The sequence below is a fragment of the Monomorium pharaonis genome, chromosome 2, assembly GCF_013373865.1.
Source record: "Monomorium pharaonis isolate MP-MQ-018 chromosome 2, ASM1337386v2, whole genome shotgun sequence".
NCBI classification, from domain to species: Eukaryota; Metazoa; Arthropoda; class Insecta; order Hymenoptera; family Formicidae; genus Monomorium; species Monomorium pharaonis.
This window is the reverse complement of record NC_050468.1, coordinates 32,718,938-32,731,106: the sequence shown is the minus strand read 5'-3', so window position 1 is coordinate 32,731,106 and position 12,169 is coordinate 32,718,938. Positions and strand designations below refer to the sequence as shown.

The 12,169-nt window shown below is 31.6% G+C and overlaps 1 protein-coding gene across 5 annotated transcripts; it reads left to right on the top strand.

Moving 5' to 3' along the window:
• The first annotated feature begins 8 nt into the window (after positions 1–8).
• Positions 9–10,815, top strand: LOC105837312. Of its 5 annotated transcripts, none has more exons than XM_028192535.2 (12): positions 9–369; positions 3,830–4,073; positions 4,617–4,701; positions 4,921–5,100; positions 5,541–5,578; positions 5,650–5,809; positions 6,070–6,188; positions 6,515–6,650; positions 8,080–8,671; positions 9,064–9,647; positions 10,201–10,402; positions 10,489–10,815. In XM_028192535.2, exons 2-11 carry the CDS (start codon positions 4,071–4,073, stop codon positions 10,362–10,364), a joined length of 2,061 nt encoding a protein of 686 aa, XP_028048336.2. In that variant the 5' UTR covers positions 9–369; positions 3,830–4,070; the 3' UTR covers positions 10,365–10,402; positions 10,489–10,815. The 5 variants fall into 5 exon arrangements, with proteins under 5 accessions (XP_028048336.2, XP_028048335.2, XP_012537419.2 ...); XM_028192534.2 differs by having other exon boundaries at positions 9–373; XM_012681965.3 differs by lacking the exon at positions 9–369 and adding an exon at positions 396–973.
• Positions 10,816–12,169: the final 1,354 nt, after the last annotated feature.

The following is a 12,169-nucleotide window of genomic DNA, read 5'->3' as shown; positions in this document are numbered from 1 at the left end:
GCCCGCCGTTGGCTCGGCTCGAATCTTGAGGTGTCGCTTTCTGATGGTCTATTTTTATCGAAAGGCGTCCCAAGCCAGTCGGCAAGCAGGCGCGGTATAGGCGACGGTTTCGGCGCTATTATAAAGCACCGTGTGTGCCGGCCGTGTTTGTAATTCATCGCATATAAGTGCGGATCCCGCTGATCGGGCTCGACGATCTCGGGCGACGATCTTCATGGTGAAGGGAAGGGCACGGGGCTTGATTCTCTCGATAGTACCAGTGGTAGAGCCGTGGAGGAGCCATCGAGAGAGGAGGCCTCCGCCGCTACGGAAGTGACACTTCTCTCGCCGACACACGGTCGATCCGTTCCGGAAGATATATCCGTTCACGTATGTAGGTGAAGCGATAGTTATCGATACTGCGTCGCGGACGATGACCCTTTCCTTCGGGAGGTCTTTTTGCATGCTATACTGGAGTACGCGAGATATCCGCCACTGGAGAATCGCGACGATGTCGTACGGTTGCTCGATATAAAAATAAGCTCAGTTTCTCTCTTTCTCTCTCTCTCTTTTTCTTCGCTTCTCGCGCGTTACTCTCCCTTTTCTCATCTCTTCTATCAATGAACCGGCCCATAGTCGTTGGCTCCTTAAGCGTTGGCGGCAGTAGCAGCGGGCGGCGACTCCTTCTGGTACCGTTACCTCTGGTGGCACGCTGCTGTGTCTGCTGTACGGCCGATGCGTGCCAGGGAGGATTTTGCAAGATGCGAGATTCGCTTCCCGCGGCGAGGGAGCCCTCGTCGTCGAGTTTAGGCGGACTCTGACCACCTCCGGGAAAGTGTGTAGGCGCGTAGGGGTGTCGCGCATTACGTAAAGCCGTGGGAAAAATAAATCGCGTATAAAAAAAAAGGAGGCAAAACAAAGTGTAGGCGAAGAAGGGAGACGACCCACTTTCTGTGTGCGTGCACGTCGCGATGAGGAGAGCATCGTTTGATAAGTAAAATCTCTGTTCGAAATGTCGCTCATCTTGGAGCGAATGGGGAGAAGAGGGGGAGGAAAAGAGTGCGAATTGTCGCGAGTCATCATGGTTCCACCTCTTTCTCTTTTCTTCTTCTTCTTTTTTTTTTAAATTTATTATCATTCGCGAGAGGGGGTTTTTGCGAGAGAGTGCATAACGCGACAAATGTCAGTTGTGTTTATCAATGTGACTGTTTTTTTCCGGCGATTGAGAAATGCTACATTTAATCGTGACATGTTCTCTAACCGTGATAACTATACAGAGAGATTTCAGTGACAGTATGTTGTGAAATGTCAGAAGAAAGAGGAGAGAAGAAGGCGGAGAGAGAAGGAGAGAGAATGCGTTATCGTGACCTTTCGAATAAATTCGTAGAAGTGTGCGTTTCGAAAAATTTGTTGGAGCAATAATCAAAGTTGACAGTTACAATCTTATTCTAAACATTTAAAAATAAAAAAATAATTAATAATTAATAATAGTCATCTGTAATTGACTCGGAAAGAGAATGCTATTTTAAGGTATAATTAACATTAATATTTTAAATTTATTTTTAAATAAGTTATATGGTAATCAGGTTTAATGTATTTTCTTTAAAGCTTACATATTCTTCTTTTCTGATCGCTTTCAATTAAATGCTCCACAAAATTAAGTTGAATCAGTAATCGAAGTTTGTTCCGTTAAAACTTTCTTGAAATTTTAGTGCGAACAGCTTGGCTGACTTCGAAGAAGTTCTCGAACTTCTACCAAACAATCTATTTAAAGCGATGTATCGATTGCGCTGGTATAAGAATTGAACCACGTCACATTGTTTTTTCTAACAAATTAGCAGAAAGAAATACATGCATAGTATTAATGTAAATTTGATTAATATTAAATCAGTATTAAAATACATACAAACATACATATAATATACATACATACATATGTAATAAATTTTGCCGTTGCTTGAAATGATATAACGTTTTATAATTTGCACATTCGGACTGAAAAACAATGCCGACTATTTATCTATCGAAGAAAAACGAAAATTGCATTGTTGTATACAATCTTTTTCTACGCAACATGGATACGGGATTGATCGCGTGCGCGGCGAAAGCAACTGCTTGAACTGTTACTGCGTATTACGTTACAACAGATAAATTTAGCGTTTCTTTTACACAGAGCTCGTTGTACCATTGCCAATACCGCGACGCGGAATTAATTGACTGCTTGGAAAGTAACCAATTCTCCTAGTCAAAAAAGCTTCGTTGAGTTCTATGGCACGCCGACTAGAACAGATCTTCACGTATCTTTCTCTCACACACAAACACACACACACACACACACACACATTTCATATAATTGGTCAGGTATTGCAATATCGAAAATTCAAGGGCAGGTAAACTCGATGTTTTCCTACATTAAATTATACTTACGCCGCCAAAATATATTTTGTCGCTTGCAACAAGATATTCTGAAACAATATACAAAAAATATTTACACACATTCAGGATCAAAAATTTAAACGCAATAAGTTTGCATAATTTTTGATTTTAAATCTCGTTGAGACTATCATCTATCATTTTGAATAAAAAATTAATACGATTTTTTCGATAAAGAATAATAGCAATTGTAATTTTGAAATATAGAAATATTTTTTTCGCCATATAAATTACTAAAATAAAAAAATTCGTGTTTATAATATTACAAATGCCAAAATTGTTGTTTTAATTAATAAGTAATAGTATTAAACACAAACAACTTGTTAAATTACTATATTATTTTTATGAAAAAATAGCGTTATTTTAACTAATTTTAATTTGAGGAAGCTTACGTAGCCATTAATTTTTGTTATTACAAATTGTTATCGCAATTTTTTAGGCTGGTTGCCAGTAATATCCTTGCCAGGTAATGTTGGCAAATACTAATGTATTGTCAAGGAAAAACGCATGATTAATCTAAAGATTGCATCCACAGATTTATATAATTTGGAGAAATATCTACTCGCCAAATTTTCCACACTGAATGAAAAGCTATTACTTCCAACAGTTCCTTTCAATTTGACTGTAGAAGACAAATATTTAAAATTTATTTTTTTAAACATATTTTAAACGTTCTATTGTGTGTGTGTGTGTGTGTGTGTGTGTGTGTAAAACAAGCATTTTTATTTTCACATAAAAATAAGGAACCTATTACATGCACAAAGAAAAATTTATAGTAAAAATTACAATGATAAATAATAAGCACAAACCAAAGAAAGAATAATGAAAATTTTTACTAGGTTTTTCATCAAAGTATCGTAGTATTTACATTACTTATGGTGTAATTCTCTGAAATTTTTTTTATGATCCATAGCTACTATCATACATAGTAATTTTTTATATAAAATTTTCTCTGTGTAGAATATTTGAAAACATCTTCAACAATTTATTAAAGAGACTATTTCAAATAAAAATATTACATAAACATTATTTTAAAATTCTAATGACAAAATATAAATATAAAATACGAGTATTTTATAAATATTATAGTATCTTATAAGAGTATTATATAAAAAGTTAATTTTTTTATTTTTTAAGAAATTGGTTGATAATAAAATTCTACGATAAATTATTAAGAAATTATACAATTTAAAACGAGATTTTTAACTTAAAATCGAGTTTTATTTACGACAGAGTTTAATTTTGTAATATTTTCCCATCTAAAATAATTTTCGTAAGAAGTCAACTTAAAGTTGCAAAAGTTTCTCTGTGTACGTTTCTGTTAAACATCTACGTTTGTATGGTCATCGCGAAATCTCGTAAAGCTTGCGTAAATGGAGGATCCGCATCGCGTTGCAAACGTTTCAAATGTCCGTAGACACGTTAACGCCAAGCGCAACGTTCTGAGCAACACCTCGTATGGATTCACATGCACCAAGGATGCAGAGTACAAGTCCAGCGTGAATTATAGCAGCTCTCTACAGGAGAAAAATTATCTACAGCGTAGCGTATCGGCGGATAATGTAATACGTTCACGAGGTTTCAAACCGTCTGACAGACACGATCCGGTCAAAAGGAATTTTCTTGAAAATCTCACTTCAAAAATATTGCACTTTGACATGGTGAGTTGAACCGTCTCAATTTATAAAAATTTGAAAGTTTCATTAAAATAAGAAGCACGTTTTATTCAGCGTATTCTAAAGCTTGGTTACTTTCGAAGCCACGATTCATCACGTAACAAATCCTAAAGTTATTCTTAAACTAATCCTCTCATTAATAAATTGGATAAGTTTAGAATCGATATCTTTTTAATACATCAACTTGATTAAATATATTTATTTCAACAACTAGAGAAAACTGCTCTGAACTTACTTTCTTTTAAGATTAAAATTTTATTTACAACTAATTAAAATATATTTCGGAATCTTAAACATTTACTCTTATTTTAAAATTATTTTATTATCATTATTAATTTTTTATTATTAATTATTTTTAATTTAAGATTAGTCGATGAATTTTTTCGTAAAACTTTAAACACTAATAAAATAAAATTGGCAAAAGAAGTTAAGAACGAAGGGAATAATATTATAACTATAACTATTTAAAATTTTTGTACTGAATTTGTTTTAATAATATGAGTTTGACAATTATTTTATTAATTGTAGGAAGGGAGCGAGACTACCCCGATTAATTTGCAGAAGTTACTTACTCCAGCATCGGATTCTCAAGAATTGCTACAATCAAAAAATAGTACGTTTCTTTATTAATATAATTAACAACAAAAATAATTTTTACAATAAAATGCATTATAATAAAATATAATCAATATAATAAAATATATTAAAAGAATTTTTTTTAATGTGTGGCAAATTTTTTTATTAGCTTAGCTTAAATATGATATATAAAACTTTCAGAAGAAAGGAATTCACATTCGTTGAGATTAAGACAACATCAAAAATTTATTTTTAGAAAAAATGTTTGCATCTTCGTACTTTTACGCACCGACGCATCCTACCGTCGAAGATCAGGTCGAGCTTGCACGTCGGATTTCGCTTTCGCTCAGTGACGTAAAAAATGTGAAGAGCAAAGGACAGTCTATGTACGTGAATAGGAAAAAGCGATCTGTTAAATGGATCCATGATGGCAACGGTATGCATTCACACTTTTTATAGAATTTATTTTTACATTAAAACTGTCGCATTCTATAAAAACCAATTGCAGACTCGTTTGAAGAAATTTGTATATTTATATTAAATTATACAAAATTATCAGAAATTTACAAAAATACTTACATTAATTTAGTTATTAAAATTTGTTATTAAAATTAATAATCAAGAGTAAGCACAAAAAGTAGAAAAAAAGAACAACTATACACATTTCTAAAATAGTATAAATAAAAGTGATTTTTAAATATAAAATGAAATAAATTGTTAATAATTTTTCTGTGTCCGTTATCTCTTTCTTCACATCTCTGTAAATAAGAATTTATAAGAAACCGTGTGAAAAAATATGTTATTTGTATTATTAAATTGTTACAATTATTTTTTTTTAAATTTTATATATTGAACATAATAGAAAATATTTTGCAGGTATCGAGGACGAAGAGGAATCGACCACGATTCATAAGGTAAAGAATAATGCAGATTGTTAAATTTTTCGCAATGTATTTGCCATGTGAAATAAATTTTTTTCTAATAGGAAAAACTGCCCCTCAAATGCGTGATGAATCCATGCGGGAAGGTGCTGGATATTCATGGCATTCAGGCTTTAGGTGAAGAGGTCAATATCGCGTCAGTACCAAAAAATCCTGAGAAGCTCTTTGATATTGTTCGCGATTTGAACACTCAAAAAGGACGCGGTAAGTACTAACGCACTTGACTAACATGAGCCAATTGCAATAAAAATTATATATATTATATATACTATATTAAAATTACATATAATACGTAATATTACATGCACATATTACATAATATTTTATTTAATATAAAATAGAATAAATTAAGTTGAAACATTTGTTTGCTGTGAGAAATACAATAATCTTCTACTGAATATGAAATTATGACTGTACATACATATAATATACATATGACATAGTGTTGCCAAAACAATTCACAGGTGCTGAAATATTTGCGAAACGTAGGAAAAGATCGGAAAAGTGGGTGGTAGACCAAGAACAGCCACAGACACCCAATACACCTGTCACGCCGATTACGCCAACGTATCCAGAAAAATTAGTAAGTAGTAAAGTTTCTTATCATTAGTCTTTTCTTTATTTTTGTTGAATAACAATTTCTCTATTTCTATATAATAAATTTAAATTTCTATAATAAAAAACACTTTTATTAGAAAGGTCAAAATAAATAAATAGCATATTTTATTTTTTCCATTTTGAGAGAGCTTTGTTTTTTAATGGAATAAAGACAATTATATAACGGTATAGAAAATTCAAAATATTTTATTCTATGAAAAATTTCTTCCACAAAAGATTGAACATATTTTATCATAATTTTAGAAAAGTAATGATAATACTTTACAACATAATTAAAAATTGTAATTTTAGGAAATTAATGGTAATGCAAAATTCATGACGCCTTTATCGTTAACACCTCGGACACCGGTTTCAACCACTGACAAACCATTTTATAATCCTTTTACGGTGGATATTTCCCTTGATACTGCTAATGTCCCGATAACAGGTGCGTACAATGTAAATACAATTCAATGATGAACAAAATAATAATCTTAAATGCAAGACAGATCTCACTTGACAGATTAGTTCTGTTGGCATAAACATACACACATACACACAACCGATGAGGCTTATGTTCTCTATTTTCTCAGACATGTTTTAAAATTACGAGCAGACATCAATGTCACCAAAGTCTTTCGAAAATCGAGGTTGAAATTTATTAGTGTTATACAATGTTGTTTGATATTATGTATGTATTTACATAACATTATTTTTTTTAAGAAAAATTATATATTTTTATATATAAACTTTATATACTTTATGAAAATATACGCTAGAAATGTTTAAAGACTGCATTATTTTGTACACATTAATTTTTTAAATTACATATTTTCTAATATTTTAAAATTTTGATGTTCTTTTACAATGTTTTACATTTTACATATTAATCAATTACTTTTTAATTTTTGTTTTTTTTATAAAAATAATCTATCTAATGTAATGTATATAATGTAAATAAAAATATAAACTAACATAATATGTAAAAATTTAGCCATAAGTAATAATATAAAATATAAAATAATAATTATTATAAAAAAAGCAAATATATATGCTTTAATTTGATATAAATAAAATAAGAAAAGTTTAGTTCTCTTTTTTCTATTAGACTTACACACGAGCAAAGAAGTGTGATCTAAAATTTAAAAGTACTTAACACACTCCCAAAATAGAGATCAGTGTTAAACCGGGCAGAGCCTGAGTTGAACGATCTTTGAGGTTTGAAGTAATTGGCAAGCATTTGTCGATGTTATTTAATCAGTGGAAATTCACGCGCTTGACATGATATATCTGAGACAAACAAAAAGTCATATCTTTCGATGCTGATCATGTTTCTTATAATAACGGTTGATCAATACAGAGATTAAGTGCATTTCAAGGTAAACATCTAATCTCATGATAAAATGACACATTAAAGCATTTATGTTACCAAGTATGCAAAACAAGATATTTAAATTTTCTGACAATTAAAATATTTGCACTAAAGTGAACATATAATGCACTTAAAAAGAATTTGTAAAAATTTGAAAGTTTTATTTTGAATTTTCACACATTCTCTTTTACAACAGTATTAAAGAATATATTGTTTTTGAAATATATAAAATAGTCAAGAAGAAAGCAATTTTATATGAAAAATAAATTATAGAAATTTCATATATGTATAAAAAAATTTGTTTTCAAAAAATAATTAGATACGATTATTAGTATTTGTTAATTGAAAATTATATGTGTTTTATTTTTACATATTATATTTGAACACACGCACATTTCTATTTCTTAAATGTATATATAATTTGTTTTTCTCAAGCTAAACCCTACAATAAGGCTTCTTCCAGTTGCTATGCTTTACTGTATCAATTTTGATTTGCGAGTTGCAGACAAGCACTGTAACGCTAACCGATGCAGCCATTCGAGCGAGATAAAAAAGATTTATCTGCGGGAAATTGCAGTGGGCACAGATTCCGATTTTCCTTCCGATCATTCTCGATCGCCCATTGTCGAAAAGTCCCGCCGTATCGTTTTCGAATCTACTAACAATCGGCGCACTAACAATACGGCCAATAATCGCGCTGTCGCAAGTAACAATAACAGATACGTTAACAACAACGTTAATTATCAGTCTCCGAGAAAATCCGACGCTTGCAACGCGTGGAGCTACAATGACAACCGAAAAATTAACGCAAGGATCCAACAGCGTTTCGATAACGTGATCGATAACAAAATCGGGAGTAAGCAGCAGAGTGACCGGCAGATGCAGAATGATAATGAGGAAAACGGATACACTCCTGTGCCGGTGAAGCAACTGATACAAGAATTCGAGAAAACCTGTAGACCAGTTCTACAATATAAGCAGATCAGTCCAAAGATCATTCCAATCGTACAGCAGTGTCCGTTGGATAATGGCATAGCGCGTTTCTTCGAGACGAAGAACCCTGTCAAGTATAACAACGACGAGGAAGGATACGTACGGTGAGATCTCGGTGAATTCTTTGAGTAATTAATGATAATGCAACGCGAGAAGTCTTCCGTTTAATTTTAATATTTTTTTCAATATCTCCTCGGTCGAGAATTATTCAAATTATTTTCTGATAATTGACGTAAACTCTGAAGTGAGCCTGAGTTGTTTATTTGATGTAGCGCTACGTATTCTTTTAGTCATACTTTATTTTAATCTGCTATTATAATTGCAAATGTGCAACGGTTCAACAAAGTTCGACGAAGTCCATTTGTCTTTCATGTTTCTTGCGCGTATACTTTTATCTGTCAATTGCAATAGCCGCACGCGCAGCAGGTATAGATAGAGATGATCGAAGTAGTTAGGCGAGATCAAATCGCGAATCCATTTTAATCCAATTGTACAGCGCGCGCGGGAACTACGAGGGAGCCGCGAAACTTCAGGCCCAATGTAACAACCGATTATACAACACGCGAGGAAGCTACGAGAGGAAGCTGCAGTCCCAATGCAACGGCCAGCTGTGCAATGCGCGCGGGAGTTACGAAGGATCGGCCAAACTGCAAGCCCGATGCAACGGCTACGCTTCCACCGACGAGAGCGAGTACACGACCGACGATGACACCGAGTCCGACGATTATCAGAACGAGGTCGGATCAACGGAACGCGGCAATTCCGCGCCGTCCGTCCTGTTGAACTGCTGCGACAGCAGCGAGTACTCGATCGCGTTCGAGGACGAGTACTCGGGTACGAGACGTCATTCGACCACCTCGCAGGAATTGGAGGCCCTGTATGCCAACAGCACGGACCCGAGATTCGTCAATACCGAGGCCGAATTGCCGGCCGAAGCGAAATCGCTGATGCTCTCGATGGTCGCCTCGCAGGACGACATACTCGAGACCAAGAAACATCTGCGTAGCACGCCGGTCTTGGATAATCTTTTAGGCACCGCCACGCCAGAGTGCAAGCTCATTGACGCTAATCCGGAATTAGGCAAGTTAATACGCATGCGCTTTCGTAGCTCTGATCTTGTTGCTTTCGCATGTTAAACACGAGGGCTATCTTTGATGCGCATTGTTTCTAATCCTTATATCAACGCCAAATAACAAATTAATTATAATAAAAATTAATTGCATTACTGAATTATACGTATACAAAATATGAAATTTTTTAAATCGTAAAAAGGTAAAAAAAATTAAAGAATAAACTTTTTTAAAAGTTTTTCTGTAATTTTTTAAGTATAAGAATAGTATTTCCTTAAAAATTTTAAAGTTTAAACTATGGCCTTTTAATGCGATTACGCAACTTATTATAATCGATAATTCAACAACAAATAAATCGGTATACTTTGCTATCTTTGATCAAATACACGATATCCGTATTTATTTGTAAAAAATAGAAATACGATAATTGACGTAAGGTACATTCTTGTTGAAACTAAACATGGAATTTGTTAAAACTATATTTTAGTTAATAATATTTAATAATCTTTCCGTGACTTTTATATATATATTCGTAGATTTATATTTAATATTTTAATTTTTAGGAAACAAACTGTACGAGAATGACAATTGCACTGGACCGAAATTGGCCAGTCTTCACAACTTGACAAATTACAATACAGCACCGCGTGGATGGAATCAATCTTTTACATTCTATCGGCCTATCAAATTCGAAAAACCGCAAGAGATCATGTATTCTGATTTTTAGACGTATGATAAATTTTATAACCCTTTTACACACATAAGGTAAATGTTTTATAACAGAACTTTAATATTTCTAATTTAATTAAACAGAATTGTATTAAATTAAATTAGATGAATTTTGTTTTCAGGTGACTGAAAGATCAATTGTAAATCTGATTACTCTGAGATATCCACAAGAGAACTATTGGAATATGTTTTCCGCGTTGATACGATTTATTTTTGCCAGCAATATGATTTAAATCAATATCTACATATAACTCAAATATTATCACCATGACATATAAATGTGATCGCGCTTTATGCACGATTTGTTTGAAGTTTTGCTTTGGTGTACCTCTACCTCTTCGATCCCTTATTGAGATATTTAACGTTGTTCATGCTTTGAAGGTGTTACATTATTGCATTTTACTTTATTATATATTATGCAAATAAATATATTGTTTTCCTAATTTTTATCGTGATTTGTTCGTCACTTTTATTCACATTTTATTTTTAAGCACTTTCAGACATACATATCGACTTATTTTTGCAGTAAGTATTCAATAATATCGTAAAACAATTATTGAATTTACAATAGAGATACTGAATCCGCTTGTAATATGTTCTAGAAATATTTTCTTTAATCTTGCAACTTTATCGATTATTTTAAGTTTTACGCTGGCAATCTATGTATCGCTATTTAAAATGTTAAGTAGCCAAACGTGTATAAAGTTTCTCACATTAATAAATTATTATTTAAAATGTAATTAAAAGCTATACAATCTTATTAGGAATGTGAAATAAAAATCAATTTTGTTTGCTTTACGGAAAAAAAAATTTTTTTTCTAAGTAATATATATATATATATCAATATGTATATGTATATTTGACAATATTTGACTGATTTTTGCATTATAAGTATGAAATAGTTATTTTCTATGTATCTTTTTTGTGCAAATCTGATTATTTTGTCACAATTTTGATAAAAATGTCATCAAAAGAGTTAAAAACAGCGCAAAATTTTAAATTATTTTTTTACGGACTTTATGTATTACACAGGAAAAGATTTATTTTTCAATTGCTATGCCCCGAAAATTATATTGAAACCAAAATACATTTTGAGAGAATTTTGATGTTTTGCGTTAATTTTAGAAAAAAATGCAGTTAATGTTATGAAAATTATTTCTTGCTTTTTTAATGTCATTTTTCTCAAAATTATAATGAAAGCCAAATTTAGATATTAGATTTGTATTTATCAGACAAAAGCATATTACATATACAAATATATATAATTATTTATTTAAAAAGTTTTCATGTCTTAAAAAAAATGTTTTTGCAATAAGAGTTTCATAAGCTTATCATTTATAATTTTTTTTCTGAACTGGAAGTATCTTTTTTACAGATCAATGTATTATTATTATACATAACTAATTTTAAAATTGATGTCAACACTTTCAAGATTAAACAATAAAGTCTAAGTGTGATAAAGTCTGGTAATAATACATCTGGTAATAATGTATCGATAACTACATTTTCAAATATATATAAACAAGATATCAACTTAATATCGTTAATTTTAGATAAGCTATTTCTTATTTTTTAATTAAAATTAAGTTTTTCATTACTTGAAAAAAGATTATATTGATCACTATCTTGCTATATCAATATTATTGATGTAATCAATGACAATTATTTATGTAATTATTAATTTTATAAAACCCAATGAGATAGCTATTAATTTTTCAATTTTGATATCTTTATGATAATTTGCTATTTCAAATCGCGCGTGGAAATTTAATATACACACGTTTATTAGTTTATTTTTAATCT

Bases quoted from the DNA above. Each gene is read 5' to 3' on its own strand.
- LOC105837312 (XM_028192533.2), top strand. From the start codon at position 3,786: ATGGAGGATCCGCATCGCGTTGCAAACGTTTCAAATGTCCGTAGACAC. The intron at 5,101-5,540 runs GTATGCATTCAC...AATATTTTGCAG, and splicing joins ATGGATCCATGATGGCAACG to GTATCGAGGACGAAGAGGAA. The intron at 8,672-9,063 runs GTGAGATCTCGG...CCAATTGTACAG, and splicing joins GACGAGGAAGGATACGTACG to CGCGCGCGGGAACTACGAGG.